This window comes from Phoenix dactylifera, chromosome 2 (genome assembly GCF_009389715.1).
Source record: "Phoenix dactylifera cultivar Barhee BC4 chromosome 2, palm_55x_up_171113_PBpolish2nd_filt_p, whole genome shotgun sequence".
Classification (NCBI taxonomy): Eukaryota; Viridiplantae; Streptophyta; class Magnoliopsida; order Arecales; family Arecaceae; genus Phoenix; species Phoenix dactylifera.
Window position 1 is genome coordinate 25,144,724 of NC_052393.1, and position 16,878 is coordinate 25,161,601.

The following is a 16,878-nucleotide window of genomic DNA, read 5'->3' on the forward strand; positions in this document are numbered from 1 at the left end:
TCATGTTTGTAGTCGAAAAGTATGCATGGTATCGTGTCGAGCCATATACGATATATGTACAACAATGCTTATATAGTTCGCCAAGATGATGATATATAAGTTTATATTGATTCTCTAATAAAATGTTATAGTTATTGAATCACTTAATTAGCAACCAATCATCTTTTGACACATTGTGCCAATTCCTTTGAATTGGCAGAACAGACCACATAATTGATATCCACGAAATTTCTAAATAAAACTAAATTCACTGAAAATGAACATTCTCTTGTGTATGCACAAATCCAATCTACAGTTTAGTGCAGAAATTGATACATCTTATGTGAAAGGTATATAAAATTTTTCGATGCCGTGATAGAATGAAAAGCTAACCAAATTGAATAGCAATGTATTTTAGGGAAAGATAATAGCAACTTAAGGGGCTCTTATAGGAATATGAAGTAATTGGAAGTCTAGAGGTTTCTTAGCATTCATATCCTCATTTAAAATTGTGATTTCACAACATTATTTAGAGTTAAATATGGGCATTAAAAAAACTTTACAAAACTATTTTTAAATATGCAATGATGACATCAGACCTCTTCAACTAAGAGTCTTAATATCAAGATATATTCATGACAATGAATAGGATGTTGTAGACAACATAACCATACAAAAATTGGCAGATATTCCTGCATTTACTAGGAGTGAAATGACATAGAATACCAAGGAGAGAGTAGAATACTGAGGAGAATCATAGTTATCCATAGAATGCAGTCACTTAACTCCTCCTGAATTGCCAAACTATCATGTTTTCCTGACATGCTCATGATCTCACAAGGCTTAAAGTATCTTTTGTATGAACCAATGGTCTAGTAGTAGTTCTAGTTCTTTTAAGATCTTGTTAAGTGGGAGAGGTCTAGGATTCCAACACTTATGACAGCATTTCCATCATATTTTCTTCAAAAAAAAAAAAAATTATTCTAGGTGCATTTTTGGAGAGATTTTTCATATGGACATGCAACCTGTTAATACATTCAATGTACCCACATATACTTATATGTCAAGTAATTATTTTCCTTTTTATGTGCTGCCATAAATAAAAAGGTGGAACATTTAATAGATGCGATGTAAAAGATAGATTCAAAACTAATGTAAAAAAATTTAATGCACTAAATGATAAATTAAACTACAAATACTTGATGAGTGACACCTAGTTGAATAACATCAAAACTTGAAATATGGGCTATGCATGTAGTTTTTTTTTTTTTAACTTTTTGAAAGTCTTCTAGGCTTTGTCATTCATACTTCTCCATACAATTGGAACAATATTTAAGTTATGATTCTTCTTCTTTAATAATTTGAGAAAAATGAATATTTATTGTGGTAGTCTTGATCTAATAGATGAATGGAATTATGATGACAATGATATAAACATGCACTAGTGATGCATTGTGCGGCTCCGGAGCATAAGCATTTGATAGATAGCTTTCTTCCTATAAATCAGATGGAATTAAGGATAAAGAAATTATGTATGGAACTGGAAACAAAGAGTTAAAACACTTGTGAATATGAGATTTATCCTTATTGTGGAGTCCCAAGAGGACAGTTTTCATTTTATCTTTAAATTAGACTGAGGTTCTAAAATTAATACTAGCTTAGGTTTTTTCCGAAAAATTTTAAAAAGAGCAACTCCAAATTAGAAAACATGCTTAAGAAAAATCAAGTTGTTTGCTAGGTTGTCAATTCTCTCGATACATTTTCTAAAAAGAGATTAACAAGAAGCTGCTTATATTACATATGTTTATAGCTAGAAAATCACTGTCCCCATCTGAGACAGGGCTGCATCTTTCGTATGAAAGTAGGATTTCTCAACTTTCCCATAAATCCAACATTGGATCATGAAGAATTTTAGAATGCTTTGCGATCTGTGTAGGATGCGATCCAATCGACACGTACAACCCCAGAACGTATTCACGGAAAGCATTAGTGCTTCATGTGGGCCCCATATGCCAGGGATACACGTGGCAACCAAGAAGAAAAGATATTTGATGCCTGTGATCTGGGCCACCCAAAGAAAAAGAAAACCCTATTGTTTTGGAGTCACAGTGTACCGCCGGTTTCGGGGAAATCGCATCTGGGGAAGGGAGGGAGGAAGTACCATTCAAATCGGACGGTGGTGGGGAAGGGGGAAGCGCGCAACCGACCTTCCCTGGTTATTAACTGTTCGAATAAAATTACCCCAGCTTGTCTGCATCTACGACCCGTTGGATCCCGATCGAACGGTTAATCGGACGAATTTTACATTGTTCCTGCCGACATCATACGCAATCTCTTCCGATTCATTTACCTTACGTTACGTCTCGCGCCAGGTTTTTCTCCGTTTATGGGCTCCACGTGTCGGAAACCGGAAAGTGTTCGTAATATTCCGCGAGTATATCGCCGTACGATATTATTGTCCGGGAATTGTGGTGAGAAGTGATGAGGACCGCCGCTTCCGCCGGCTTCGTGGAAACGAGCACTGAACTGGCGGTGATGGCAAATTCCGTAACGGACTTGGAGTGCTAGCCGTTGAGACTCAGTTCCCACTCCACACGGCATGGGCGGCCGACGAGGTATTGCCCTCCACTTGGTGCAGCTAATCTCGGTCCCTATTTTTGTTAACTATTAGTTGCCTCACAAATTTTTGTTGATGATAATGACATAGAATTTAATTAATTTGGCCCTTTTTTAAAATTTTTCTTTTTTTTCCCAACAAGGGGGTGCAATGTATATGTATCGCGCATTCGATTAGCATTATTTGGGTTATCATATGTAAATTGTATAATTGCAAAACATCTAATTTATTTCTAACTATGATATACCGTACCATACGAAATCGAATGGTACCAGACGTACTGTAAAAAATTATGTACCATACCATACCAATGCTATATTAGTATGGCACCAGTACGATATATGACAAATTTTATTTCTAGCTGAAATAATTAATAATATAATTTGATCTGATTGAGATCCTCATATAAACAAGTATTGAAGATTTTTACGGTAACACTATACTTATGGTATACGGAACTTTCACTCATGCTAAATTATACATACTTATTGGTTTAAATAATGCTTATAGGCCTAATCTATCTTGTTTATTGGGACTTAAGTTACATTTAATACAAAGAAAAAGGGGTTTTGGATTTCAACTTTGGTTAATAGGACGTGTCACAATTATCTTTGGAAACTAATTAGCATCTCTAATTTTTTTTACATAAGAAATAATAAAATTTATTTCTTAGAGAAATAGTAAAAAAAAAGGAGTTATGATCCGAGCAAGGGAGCATATCCGCACCGGGTCTCGCGCTCAAGCGATAATAGCGAGAAAGAATTGTTCATTGTTTCTGTACCCCCGTTTTGCTCTCTCTCGCGTTGTGCTATATATAAAACCCCCTTCCCTGACCTTCTTCTCTTGTGCCCTATTGAAACCAAAACCTAGCTCGGAGACAAAAAAGAGAGAGAGAAACTTATGGCGCTTCGCAGAACCCTAGCTGGCCGCTTCCTCCACCTCGCCAAGCTTTCCTCCCCCGACCCCCAAATCCGGCCCCCACCAAATTCCCCCTTCCTCCTCCGCCGCCGCCTCCTCCAGCGCCGCCCCGTCGTCCCCCCCGACCGCCTCCTCCTCCTCCCCTCCGGCGACCGCCTCCTCGACCGGATCCGCGGCATCAACCCGGACCGCATTCGCCTCGGCGGTATCTCCCCGCCGCCGGCCGAGAAGGTGAAGGATGAGACGGCGGCGGAGAGAGGGATCACGGTGGAGGAGGCGAGGAAGGTGCTGAGGGCGTCGCAGATGGAGGCGGCGAGGGCGAGGCTGAGGGCGATCCCCATGAGCTGCATCCCTTACTCGGATTTCCTCCAGATCTGCCGCGACGCATCCGGCGGCGAGCAGGGGGCCGGGATCGCCCGCTCGCTCGACGAGGCCGGCGCCGTCATTGTCTTGGGGAACGCCGTCTTCCTCCGCCCCGAATCGGTATTCCTCTATTTTAACCCTTTTGAATTATTTTCATAAAAAAAAAGGGATTATTTAATTTCCTCTTCTCTTAATTTCTTGCTACCTAGATTATTATAGCGATAGGTTTCTTGGATTCAATGGTTGAGATCTGATAGTATTTTCTTGGGTTGTTTTTGTATTTTCTCTTTCTACAGGAAATAAAGGAAGGGGTCTAGAACCGTAGTTACGTGTGTGAGATGGTAACGGTGGCAGGAGACCGCTATATTTTTCTAAATTTTTCCTTCAAAATCCCATTAAATGAATGGGAATTAATTCTAATACATATATTTATATACATTATAAGTAAATGCTAAGATGACAACCTTTGAGAAATTAGAATAATTCTCAGAACTCTCCAGATTTCTTCTTTGCAAAAGCGAGAGTGTTTTAAGAAATTTTTTTTTTAGAAGGCTTGTCATCCTGACATTTGATACCTTCTCTAAAAAAACTATAAATATAATGAATATTACCAATTTTCCATTCTCTTATTAGAATTGTCAGAGAGCATTAAGCTCTCAATTGTATGCAGTGCTTTTATTTATATCTTTTGGGATTTATATATACAATTTGGTTATATACATGCAGACAGAATTTTTGTATTAATTTTTTTTTGTGTGTGAAAAGCAACCATCTTTTCTTTTTGCGCAAGGTAAATCTCATCAGAATAAAAAAGATGGTTTCTTTAGTGGTTAACACAATAAAAAAAGGGGTGGCTTGTAAGGATTCCTCAGAATAAATTCTGTGTTCGAATTGTACCTGTCCTAATTTAGTGGATTCTCTTTTATCTCTGGGTTTGATGAAGAGACATCCAAAAAGTTTACATAAATTGTATATAGTTTCATTTTTTTTGCATTTGCTTCTGCATTCATTTTAATTCTAATCAACTAATTATATCTTAATCTTCAAAAGATTTGATTATTTTCTTTTAGGGACAGTAGATAGAAAGTTAGATTTATGTTTCCATCTTCTCTCCTTTGTATGCTTCAGGTAGCCAAAGCAATTGAGAATGTGATCCCTCTGTCGATGACTCAACCGAATGACCCTCGGCGGAAGGAACTAAGAGAGATGGAGGAGAAGAAGGCGGAGATCGATCGGAAGGCAGTGGCTCGGGTGAGGAGGGAGCTCTGGTGTGGGTTGGGATTTTTGGTAATGCAGACGGTTGGATTCATGAGGCTGACTTTCTGGGAGCTGTCATGGGATGTTATGGAGCCTATTTGCTTCTACGTGACCTCCGTCTACTTCATGGCTGGCTATTTCTTCTTCCTCAGGACTTCCAAAGACCCTTCCTTTGAGGGCTTCTTCGAGAACCGCTTTGCTGCAAAGCAGAAGCGTCTCATGAAGGTCTGCAACTTCGATCTCCACCGCTTCAATGAGCTCAGGACAGCTTGCCCCCTCCCTTCTCCATCATCACCTTCAGAAGAATTTCCTTCCTCTGCTTGTATGAGAAAAGGATGTTGATTGAAGTTGTGCATTAATTAAACTGTGTAGATTCTGATTTAAAAACTCAACTTCAATCCTTGTTCGAGATGAGTTGTTAAATGAGCAAAATAACCAACATTAGACCCAAAACTAAAAAGGATCATTCTAATTGTATGTTATTAGGACAAAAATGTTATTAACGTTCGAGCAAATCTAAGGAAGAAGTTATTGGAGTTGTTTAGGTTAGTTTGTTTTTTATTTTATTTTTTTTTCTGAAAATAGATGATTCATATACTTCTAGTGATAAGTTTTAGGGTGTTGCTTTGGTTATGATGACATGATCTCATCTAGAAAGCCTGGCTGGTGATGCCCAGGAATTTAACTATGATTCTAATATCATTTGTTTGGAATTTGACAAATGTTTTCCCCATTCCACAAGCAAAATTTGGGTCAGAGAAATAAGCCAGATAACTTAGTATTAACTATGGGTGCAAATGGGTCATGTTGGGTCCTGGACGACCCCGATCCGATCCATTTTTTTGTTTGGGTATCCAAATCCGGCTTGGTTGAAGAGTGGATCGGATGGGGTTCGGATTCGAATAGGGTCTATGCTTTTGAGAAAGAATTTGGGCAAATTTAATTTGGTCATATCATAATTATGAGGTGCTGGATGGCTCGTGGCTCGAAAGACTTGCAATGGACCTCCAGTCAGAGCGGATGACCCATGGCTTACTAACTAAGTCGGTCTACTAGCTAAATTTCATGTCACACTATTTTTTGTCTATATGACTGATTGGACAGAACTTGGTGTCTCCCAGCTCCCCTCTCACGAGGACAAAAAAAATCCCTGACCTTTTTCCAAAATCCAATTCCATTGCAGAAAACTGGCACATGACCCATTTTCAGTACAGTGTTCCCTCACTTTCTCCCAGCAAAAGTTAAAAAAACAGAAAAAAAAAAAAGAAAAAAAAAGCCAGCGAGACACCAGAGGTATCAACAGGGTAATAGATCGCAAGAGAATCCTAATGGACCAATAGTGCCGCAACCCATATAAAAATAATTAAAAAAAACTTTTTTTTGTTCTCTCTCTCGATCTATTTGGGATCGGGTCGAGTTCGTTCGGTAAATCCAGATCCGATCCAGAAAATGATTCAGATCCAATTTTAGAATCCGACCCAAACTCGCAGGTCCTAAAATTTGGACCGGGTCGGGTTGAGTCTCGAGTCAATCCGACCCATTTGCAGCCTTAGTATTAACATATTTAGAGTGGTCCGACTATAAATGAACGTGCCATGCTTACCCTAAAAATGAGGTACATAACTTAGTATTAACATATTTAGAGTGGTCCAATTATGAATGAACGCGACATCCTTACCAAAAATAAGCCTGACATGCTTATCCTATTAGCAATCATAGCTGACATGCTTATTCTATGGAGTTGAATGTTTGATGCATCGAGATGAACGTTTGATGAATGATGTCCAAAAAACGAGTGGATGTGGTGCACCCTCGGGTGGTGCACGTGATGTGGGATTATAATTTTTCGTTGCGATATTCCCATGCTTAAAACGAGAGGACGGTATGGGGCTGACTGCCGTGTGCGGCAACGGCAACCTCCTTGTGCGAGCGTCATGCCCACCTCGTGTTCGGCGTGTGGTCGCCGCGTATCGTGTGCCGGTGGTGGTTGCCGATAACTCTCGTGAGTCATACCCACCTCATGTTCTCTAACGATGCCTATAGTTTCGTTTTGTTTGGCTGGTCCCGTGCCATCTTAAATTAAAGCTGTACTGTTCTTGCGCGTCGGAGGAGCATGAGCTGGATTCTAACAAGCTTGGATTGGGTTTTTTCTTCTTTTATTTTCCTCCCTTGCATGGCAATAAGTTAATTCAATATTGGAACATATACTAAATAATTCCGCAAGTCAAGGGCCGTGGTCATTATGTAGGCAAAGCAAGTGTCACCGATGTTGAGCAGAGAAAAAGAGGGAAGAAAGTCGTGGCTCAACCATCGTAGGGATTATCTTCTTTCAACTTATATATATATATATATATATATATATATATATATATATATATATATATATATATATATATATATATATGAGAGAGAGAGAGAGAGAGAGAGAGAGAGATGTGATTACACTCGAGTGGTCAAAATATATATATATATTATTTTATATTATTTAAATTATTTATTTTTTGACTATTTGATATGCTGGCTAAGAGTTTTCAAATTATGATTTTTAGTATATAAGTAATTTAAAGATAGTAGATCATAACTAACAACTTGATCCATCGAAATAGAACCTCTATTATATAATTTAGATCTAATTGGATTTGAATATTGGTTTATAATATATTCGAGTGTAGCCAAATTTACCTCTCTTTTTCTCTATACATATACATACATATATATCTATATACTAATCATAATCAAAGGGTACATGATCAAACAGTGCGAGAGCTAGCTGCTTGGACTATATAATAAGGAGGAACAAAGATTTTTTCAGAAGGAAACAGTAATATCTTTATAAATCAATACTTAAATCATCAGCAAAAAAACAATATAAGAGTAACCAAAAAAAAAACTCTTGAGAAAATAAGGAAGGGTGTAACACTTAGTGTATGCTCTAAAGGATCTAAAATTCAAGTTTTTATATGAAGGTGACTGTAAATACTTAGGTTCTCAGGGACAAATGAGAAGAAATTACGATCGATGAATCAATATGAAGAAAAGCTAGAACATATGGATTTGATCCTTTGTGGCATGATATCAATTTGTTGGAAGAGGAAGAAAAATGATAAAACAGGGAAAAGAAGCTGTACCAGCAGATTGATAAACATGCCAAGAAATGCTGTGTTAAAAATTCACTGAAAAGTACTAATCCAAAGATGATTAAAAGATGGGACAGCCTTATCATTCTACATATATAATAGAGTCGCATTCTTAAAATGTTTCACAAAACCTTGAACTTGGTGCCAGGAGGAGACTCTAAAGAACTTAAGTAATGCTTATAATATAACAATCCAAGACCTCAATTAAATGGCTAGCCAAAATATATTATTTAGATTTTTTGATCCTGTATAAGTACCTAAGATCTATCTAGCGCTAACCGATGTGGGACCAAAACACACATCCGCATGGATTCTCATATACCCTCCGATTAAGCCTTGACGTCCTCGTCATGCTAAAGGTCTAAATCTATTCAAATCTAATCATAAACACCATGATTGGCCTGTGGCAAGCCATAGTGAGCCCATGCTACAGTGTTCTTTAGTCCATTGGGCCATAGCAGAGTATGCTCTGATACTATAAAATGCCACGCCCCAAATCTAGGACATAATACGGCCATACTATTGAACCCATGATAACACGATGCCAAACATTTTATTTAACTTCTAAATTCATGTCAAACAAACTATATTAAATAAAAATCTAATTTTATTATCGATTAAATGCAACTAATACTGGTTCAGAGCATCTAAATCCAAACATAACTACCAAACTCATAATTCTCAAAATTAGAAAATCACAAAATTACAAATTCATAATCAATTGGAGAACTAAAGTTATACTATATAGATTGTCAAGCTTGCTAGCACGAACTACAAGCTAGACCATCCTTCATCTCTACTGACCCTCTTGGCTTGGAGAAAAATAAAAATAAAAATAGAGATATATATGCACCACAACTCAGTAAATAAATCTTAGCCTATCTTACTGGATCAAGCATAAGTTTTTTCATATCGATGCATCATTTAAGAAAATTAACAAATATTACAAAATAAAGTATTTCATATAATAGTATATTAAAACAAGTCATAAAGCCAATTATGCATTCATAATTCATACAAGTTTGTAAAGCTAGAAGTGCAATATAAAATATTTTTAAATATTGAATATTTGCTATTTATCCATACTTTCAATTAAAACAATGTTCATATATTTGCGCTACGGTCACTATAACCCGTGATAGAGCTATCTTCATAATCGACAAGATATTATAGTTCGTATTTGTTTTCAAGTTTAACTTGCTAGTAGTGGGCTATTTTTGTTGAATTCTAGCTCTTAGATATCGATTGGCCCCATTTCTATTGACACTTATAACAATTTGAGGTCCTTTAGTAAACTTATATATTTTTCTTAAAATATACAGATAAATAGATGAAAAGCATTAAATGATATGATCAAATTCATATTATGTTGTTAATAGCCAAGCGAAAATTTTAGAAGTCAAAACCATGTAAAGAACATACCATAAAAGGGATAGTTTGAAATCGAAAAACTTGACTTGATTTGAAAGTTAGCTGAGTTAAGTCAATTTAAAATAGTCGATCTTGAACATCAAAGTTCAGTAATATATACATATAATTCATTATTAAAATTTGCATTTGTTGTTGAATTCTACTTTTTAAGAATACAAATAAAGAAATGTAAATATATGAACGCATAAAACTCTAAATCTATACGTTATTATTAACATACCATCAATATATTAAATTAAGAGACATTAATGACTATTTGATATGAGATATTTGATTTTTGGTTCGACTGAGTTTATAAGCTGTGCTATGAGATAATAAGAACTGTAGGATAGCAATGCAAGTTCTCATCAAAGACAGTGAAAGTTAGATACTGCCACAAAGTGGATGAGATTGGCAGGATGAAGAGGGAGAGTGCTAACTTGCATATGTACAGTGCCCGGTTTCAATTTGATATTTATATTGAATTTTATGATAACACTTTTCAAAAGATTTGTTTCAGAATACAAATTTGAATATCGAGTATGAACTCCACGCACATTATGAAGTTCCTAACCCAAAAAGAAATGTTTTTTTTAAAAAAATTAAAATCAGAGTTTAATAAATCAATTTAGTTAAAATAGATCCATGTAAATCAGAAAAAATTAAAAAAAAACCATAATACCATAGTCTACAAAATAAGAATTTTTTTTGCGTACATACCCTCCTAAATATTAGTATTTGTATAAATATTCTTCCAAATTAATATTTGCATGTATACCCTTATCAAATATTTGTTTTGTATGTATACCATTTTTTTTTGCGTATATGCCCATGTCATCTAATGCCATTATGAAGCTAACGATTTAAAATTGAAATGACGAAAATACCATTAAATAGTAAACATGCAAAAAAAAAAAAAATATAAGAGTATAGATGCAAATAGCGATTTTGGAGTGTATTAATTTCATATATTTAGTAGGGTATACACGCAAATTTTTTTTTGAATTTTTTCATAAATACCTTTCTAAATATTAGATTTTTTCTTAAGCAATATTTTTATAAAAAATATTAAGGAGTAGGCACCAAACAAATCTAAGTGTTAAAACAAGTTAAAATAGAAAAAAATAAAATTAAAATTTTTTGCATGTAAATCCTCCTAAATATATAAAATTGCATGAATACCCTCGCAAAAATATTATTTGCATACATACTCTTATAAATATTTTTTTTTTTGTATATCTACTCATTAAGAGCATTTCAGTCATTTTCAATTTTAAACTGCTAATTTTTTAATAGCGTTAGATGGTGTAGGCATATATGAAAAAAAATAAAAGGTATACATACAAAACAAATATTTCAAAAGAATATATATATGTATATGTAAATATTAATTTTAAAAAAATATTAATGAAAATTTTAATATATATATATATATATTTTTTTTTTGCTTAGGCAAAAGGGGAAGGGGGGAGGAAGGGACAAGCCCACCCCCTTATAGCAGCCCTCACCGGGCCCCATTCCGCCAGGAGAATGTTCGATGCGGACAGAAATGGCTATGTGTTGGTCACTCCGGCCGGTTTTACTCATGTCCTTTCCATCTGTGGGCCCGGCTCGTTATCCCTCTGGGCTCTGGCATGAATACCACGTATGAGTACGTCACATTTGGTACCACCGAGGTACTAGTAGAGCGATATGCCCTTTTAATATTAATAAAGATATGTGTTTGAAAAAAAAAAAACTTATAAAATAATAATTTTTGTATGAATAGTTGCATAAGTCTACCACTGCGCTTTCTCTATAAATATGGGCAGAAGGCGCTCGTTTTCAAAATCTTCCGCTCCAATATTTCCTTCCCGCTTTGGCTCTCCCCCACCACCCACTTCAACTAATCTCTACCGTCTATTCTCTTTCTCCAAAAAAATCAACGGCTCGGAACGTCGATCCGCGCGAACCAAGCCAAGCCAATCAGTGTCCACCTCCTCTTCCTTATAAGTACCGACTCCCTCTTTCCCTCACCATCGCGCTCGTCGACGTCTCGAATCCCTTCCGCTTTCATTCTCTCCCTTCCATCCTCGATTGTTTGGTTCCCGCAGAATGGCTCCCAAGGCGGACAAGAAGCCGGCGGAGAAGAAGCCCGCATCCACCGCCGCGGCGGAGGAGAAGAAGGCGGAGAAGGCCCCGGCGGCGGCGGAGAAGAAGCCCAAGGCGGAGAAGCGGCTGCCGAAGGAGGGGGTGGCATCGTCGACGGACAAGAAGAAGAAGAAGAAGTCGAAGAAGAGCAGCGAGACCTACAAGATCTACATCTTCAAGGTGCTGAAGCAGGTCCACCCGGACATCGGCATCTCGAGCAAAGCGATGGGCATCATGAACTCCTTCATCAACGACATCTTCGAGAAGCTCGCCCAGGAGGCCTCCAGGCTCGCTCGCTACAACAAGAAGCCGACCATCACTTCTCGCGAGATCCAGACCTCGGTCAGACTCGTTCTCCCCGGGGAGCTTGCGAAGCACGCTGTCTCGGAGGGGACCAAGGCGGTCACCAAGTTTACCAGCTCTTAGTTATGCCTTTTTTTTCCCTCCTCTTTGAAGTAGTTTAAAGGAAGCTTTAGGTGGGTAATGGCTTGGGGTTTTGGAAATATTGTGCAAAGGGGCGTCTTTGGTGGTATAAAAAAATCTAACTAATGAAATCATGGCTCTTTGGATACTGTTTGCATTGTATTATTATTTTTTTCCCTATGGCTTCATGTTGCGCTTGGAAGTGGTTGAATGATTGCTTTCTTTGTATATACTAATTGTGCATCGGTCACAGAGCTCATATTGAAGGGTTTTCTTGTCATGTTTAGATTGGCAAACGTATTAGGTGGTGCTTAAATTAGATTGATAATTCTACTGGCTGTTGGCTATGTGATTTTTTTTTTATTTTTTTCAGGGGGCTGCTTTCATGGTAGTTGGAGTTTGGTGAGTTTGGAATCCATTTGTGGGGTTTGTTTTTGTACACAATGGGGCTGTTCTTGTGGACAATGACATTTTTGGTGAAAATTCTGAGGGAGAGGAACCTAGAGAGGCCCAAGTAACATACCATACTAGATTTCTGTAGTGCTTCCTAGTAAACTTTGGGAGGTGAATCAAGAAATTGAGGTTTAACCTGAGCAAGAAACAACCATGACTTGTAAAACAACATTTTTATTGATGCATTAATGATCATAGCAAGAAAGACAGCAAGAAATAGTGGTGAATGGAGAAATCCTGAGAAGTTTAGTGTCAGGGATAGCAAAATCAGCAGCTAGCTAGCCAAACCAATTCCGAGATCTTCAAACATGATCTGCTGTTTCCTTAATTGCTGCACCAATTTGAAGTTACAACAACAGTCAACAGTGCCCCACTGAGGCAACAAGAAATTCTTTAAAGGATTGGATTTCAATTGAATCCCTGATCAAGCTTCAATTACCAATACATGCTCTAAATCTTCCACCATCAAGACATGAGCTCCCAATGGCAGTACCCATTGGCCTTCTTCATTCACTGTGCTCAGATGCTTGCAGGGATTCACCATGATCCTAGCTTCAGTAGCTCTGCCAGCTGTTGTATGCACACGCTCGAATCCAATCAACTGTTTCTTTGGGGAGCCTTTGATGTTTGCGGTCGATCTTGCGAACAATAGGACAGTGTTGCTCCCATCCATATTGCCACCATTAATCACAGAAATCTGCACATAAAATGTTAAAGCCTTGCAAGATGAGATCTCATCAATGCGCAAGGAGTCCAATCCATCTCTCCTGGCATCTTGGGGTTCCTTTCTGATATAAGCCTCGGTTGATGAACTTCGCACACTAATTTTCTCAGGCACTGAGAAGAACTTGTAGGAATAGCTTGAATAGCTCAAACCATATCCAAATCTGTAAACCACCTCTCCTGTATAGAATCGGTAAGTTCGTCCCGGGTACCTTCGCGAGGGATCAGCTCTCATATGCATATCATTCATTGGCACCTTGGTGAAGGACTCTGGGTACCAAGTCACCGGCAACCGTCCCCCTGTTCCAGCACACAATAACATCAATTGCCACTGTAACAAGTTCATAGCATTCAGGAGTACTCCCAATTACTTACCTGGATTGAATTCTCCAAACAGAGCTTCTGCAACTGCTTGGCCACCAACTTCACCTGGATATCCAATCCAGAGAATGCTTCCAATCCTTGGGTTGTCTTTTGCAAAGGAAACGTCGACAGGTCCGCCACCCATAAGGACCAGTACCAGTGGTTTCCTACTCACCTTGGCGATAGCATTTACGAGATCCATCTGCTCCCCAGGCAGCAGTAGGCTAATCCGATCGTGGTCTTCGGTCTCTTCTGTTAGGTTCAGTCCAGCAACCACGACCACTACATCTGCTTTCCTAGCAACAGCCACAGCTGCTTTGAATCCGTCTTTCAAGTCACATGGTACATCAATGCATCCTGCAGCAAATGATGTTCCTGCAACGTAGGTCTGGAGACCCTCAAACAAGCTCGTCGGATGGCAAGGGACGCCTAAAGATTACAAGAACCATGTTAGCAAATTTCAGTCGAAACGATCCGATGGAGATACAAACCAATCAACCGGCGCAGCTTACCTGTGTAATCACCACCCAATATGTTTGTGTCATTACCGGCAGGACCGATTATAGCCAAGGAGCCAACCTTATTCTTTCTTAGTGGCAAGAAACTTCTATCATTCTTCAGAAGTACAATGCCCTGCCTTGCAGCTTCCAGTGCCAGCTCCCTGTGCTCCTTGGTACAAATATTACTGGGTCCAAGCTCCCCAAACCGATTTTTAGCTGGGTTTCCATCAAACAGCCCAAGGCGTAGCTGAACGGAGAATAGATTGAGCAATGCGCGGTCAATGTCTTCTTCTCGAACAATTCCTAACCTAACTGCTTGACCAGTGTATCGAACCAGATATGTTCCACAGTTGATATCCATTCCTTCCCAAAGAGAGAAGCAAATTAGTCCACAAACTTCAAAGCATGTCACAAAATTCTCCCAGCCAAAGCAAGCAAGCAGCTCCTCGAGCATGCGCATCGATCCTCACCTGCTTTCAACACATCAGCAATGGAATCTTCAGGTGATTTCGTGTAGTTTTGGTCTTCATAGATTATGGCAACAGCATCACAATCGGAGGTTATATACCTGCATTCGGATTCGAATTCGATGCGCCCATGAGAAGACCATACAGAAATGAGTCAGGAATACTATCAAATAGGAGTGGTGCATTCTATTCTTTTGATGAACAAATGGACTAATGAATATAGAAGCAAGAGATGAACACGTACCCCTCAAGCCCCCATTCTTTTCGAGCTTTCTGCAGGAGATCGCCCCGAGCGCAAGCAGGTACCCCGTTGACCTGATTGTAAGAGCACATCAAGCAGCTGGCATGGCCTTCCTCGATGCAGCTCCGAAATGGCGGCTGAAACGTGTCCTCCATATCTTGCTTCGTCACCTGATGATGCACCAGAATAGCTTCGAATCGATCACAAAAAAAAAATCAAAAATTTGTAGCAATTCTAATTTTAAAGCAGCCTTCTTACCGCAGCATTGAAGGTATATCTGCTGAAATTCTCCCACTGGTCCAAATCATAAGCAGTGTAGTGCTTGCAGCAGGCCGAAACCATCATCTCGCCCGCGCCGCCGCCGCCGCGGCGGCGGCGCGATCCCTCCGAAATTCTTGATTTTCCGATTCTATCTTCGAGATCGCCGTCGTCCTCCCCTTGAAACCCTCTGACGTATTCGACAGCGTAGTCGGAGGTGAGCATGGGGTCCTCGCCCGGGGTCTCCTGGCCGCGGCCCCACCGGGGGTCGCGGAAGATGTTGATGTTGGGCGCCCAGAAGGTGAGGCCGGCCTGGCCGACGTTGTACATGGCACGGGCCTCGACGGCAATGGCCCTGGAAATGGCGTGCCAGAGGGTGCGGTTGAAGGCGGCGGCGGAGACGATGACCTGGGGGAAGACGGTGGCGGAGCGGACGGTGCCGTTGAAGAAGACGCCGGGGCCGTTGGGGGCGAGCCCGTGGAGGGACTCGGACCACCACTGGTAGGGTGGGAGTCCGAGGCGGGGGACGGCGGCGGCGGAGTTGGAGAGCTGCTGGATCTTCTCGTCGAGGGTGAGGAGGGAGACGAGGTAGCCGGCGCGGGTGGCGACGGGGAGGGAGGCGTTGCAGAAGGGGTACGAGTTGTGGGGGCGCTTGCATGGGTACTGGCGGCCGCCGGCGGCGGCGATCGGCGGGTGGGAGAGGGAGAAGAGGAGGAGGAGGAGGAGGAGGAGATGGAGACATCTTGGCGGCTGGGAGCGACAATCCCGGGAGAGCAGTGGCATTTCAGTGTGTTGCTTGGCTTGCAGGGCGCGGCCGGTGGGCGTGTGATTTAGAGATTGGATAGCATGAGTGTTGGATACTTCACTTTAGAAACTGAATCCAAGTGTTATCTTGTCAGGATCTACTCATAAAACTTATTGGGAAAGAGAAAACTTATGATTCACTCCTCGAATTAATATCATTTTTATATATTTTATAAAAAAAAAATCCTACCATTTTTATATAATTTTTGATGACTAAAAGTTTTGCTTTCTTTCCTCTATTTTAAATTTTTAACGGTAATTTTCTGCATTCGGTACATCCAAAAGAGTATCTTGTTAGTGCATGTTGCAATATATACCAAGATGCTTACAATATTTCAAAATGCATTGGGGTCCAAATTTGGTGGGAAGGACAAGCCTAAGTCCATGTGTCAGAAGGGGATTGGCTCTATATTTCTTCCATCCTATGCACTATGTTGAAAATACTTCAACTAGATAATTCAAGTTATAAGTACTCTTGCTAATACTAAGTATATAAGAGAAATCACTATACTTAGGTAAATAATTTTAGTAATCAAGATTATTCATGTTTCTTCTAGTAATGATATCTATATTTATACTCGTTCGTATTCGAATCCATAAGCATAGTTTAGAATATCGTAAGTCAACTCTGCAACTCTACAAACTATGATCATACTTACACCATATGGTTGGGTTAGAGAATCGCACCAATACTCTATGGAGCAGATAAGGATAATATATTTATTCCCTATGGCTAGGCTAGATAAAACAGTTTGAGTACCAATGCATAACCGCCAAAACATAGTTTGGCTGAGTCCAAAATCCACAATATATCAAAGTTATTTACATAATAACA

General features: G+C 39.3%; 3 protein-coding genes across 3 annotated transcripts; 2 read left to right on the top strand and 1 right to left on the bottom strand.

Moving 5' to 3' along the window:
• Positions 1–3,382: 3,382 nt before the first annotated feature.
• On the top strand, positions 3,383–5,604 carry LOC103712097 (calcium uniporter protein 2, mitochondrial-like). The gene is made up of 2 exons (XM_008798502.4): positions 3,383–3,997; positions 5,006–5,604. Exons 1-2 carry the CDS (start codon positions 3,497–3,499, stop codon positions 5,474–5,476), a joined length of 972 nt encoding a protein of 323 aa, XP_008796724.2. The 5' UTR covers positions 3,383–3,496; the 3' UTR covers positions 5,477–5,604.
• Positions 5,605–11,687: 6,083 nt separating this feature from the next.
• Positions 11,688–12,393, top strand: LOC103712099 (histone H2B-like). The gene has a single exon (XM_008798503.4). It carries the CDS (start codon positions 11,776–11,778, stop codon positions 12,235–12,237), a length of 462 nt encoding a protein of 153 aa, XP_008796725.1. The 5' UTR covers positions 11,688–11,775; the 3' UTR covers positions 12,238–12,393.
• A 452-nt stretch (positions 12,394–12,845) lies between these two features.
• Positions 12,846–16,096, bottom strand: LOC103712100 (probable beta-D-xylosidase 6). The gene is made up of 6 exons (XM_008798504.4): positions 15,240–16,096; positions 14,985–15,151; positions 14,744–14,841; positions 14,286–14,636; positions 13,786–14,202; positions 12,846–13,710 (listed from the first exon to the last, which is right to left on the bottom strand). The coding sequence occupies exons 1-6, from the start codon at positions 16,020–16,022 to the stop codon at positions 13,112–13,114; spliced, it is 2,415 nt and encodes an 804-aa protein (XP_008796726.2). The 5' UTR covers positions 16,023–16,096; the 3' UTR covers positions 12,846–13,111.
• Positions 16,097–16,878: the final 782 nt, after the last annotated feature.

Bases quoted from the DNA above. Each gene is read 5' to 3' on its own strand.
- LOC103712100 (XM_008798504.4), bottom strand. From the start codon at position 16,022: ATGCCACTGCTCTCCCGGGATTGTCGCTCCCAGCCGCCAAGATGTCTC. The intron at 14,203-14,285 runs GTAAGCTGCGCC...TGTAATCTTTAG, and splicing joins ATTGGGTGGTGATTACACAG to GCGTCCCTTGCCATCCGACG. The intron at 13,711-13,785 runs GTAAGTAATTGG...GTGCTGGAACAG, and splicing joins GTTTGGAGAATTCAATCCAG to GGGGACGGTTGCCGGTGACT.
- LOC103712097 (XM_008798502.4), top strand. From the start codon at position 3,497: ATGGCGCTTCGCAGAACCCTAGCTGGCCGCTTCCTCCACCTCGCCAAG. The intron at 3,998-5,005 runs GTATTCCTCTAT...TGTATGCTTCAG, and splicing joins TCTTCCTCCGCCCCGAATCG to GTAGCCAAAGCAATTGAGAA.
- LOC103712099 (XM_008798503.4), top strand. From the start codon at position 11,776: ATGGCTCCCAAGGCGGACAAGAAGCCGGCGGAGAAGAAGCCCGCATCC.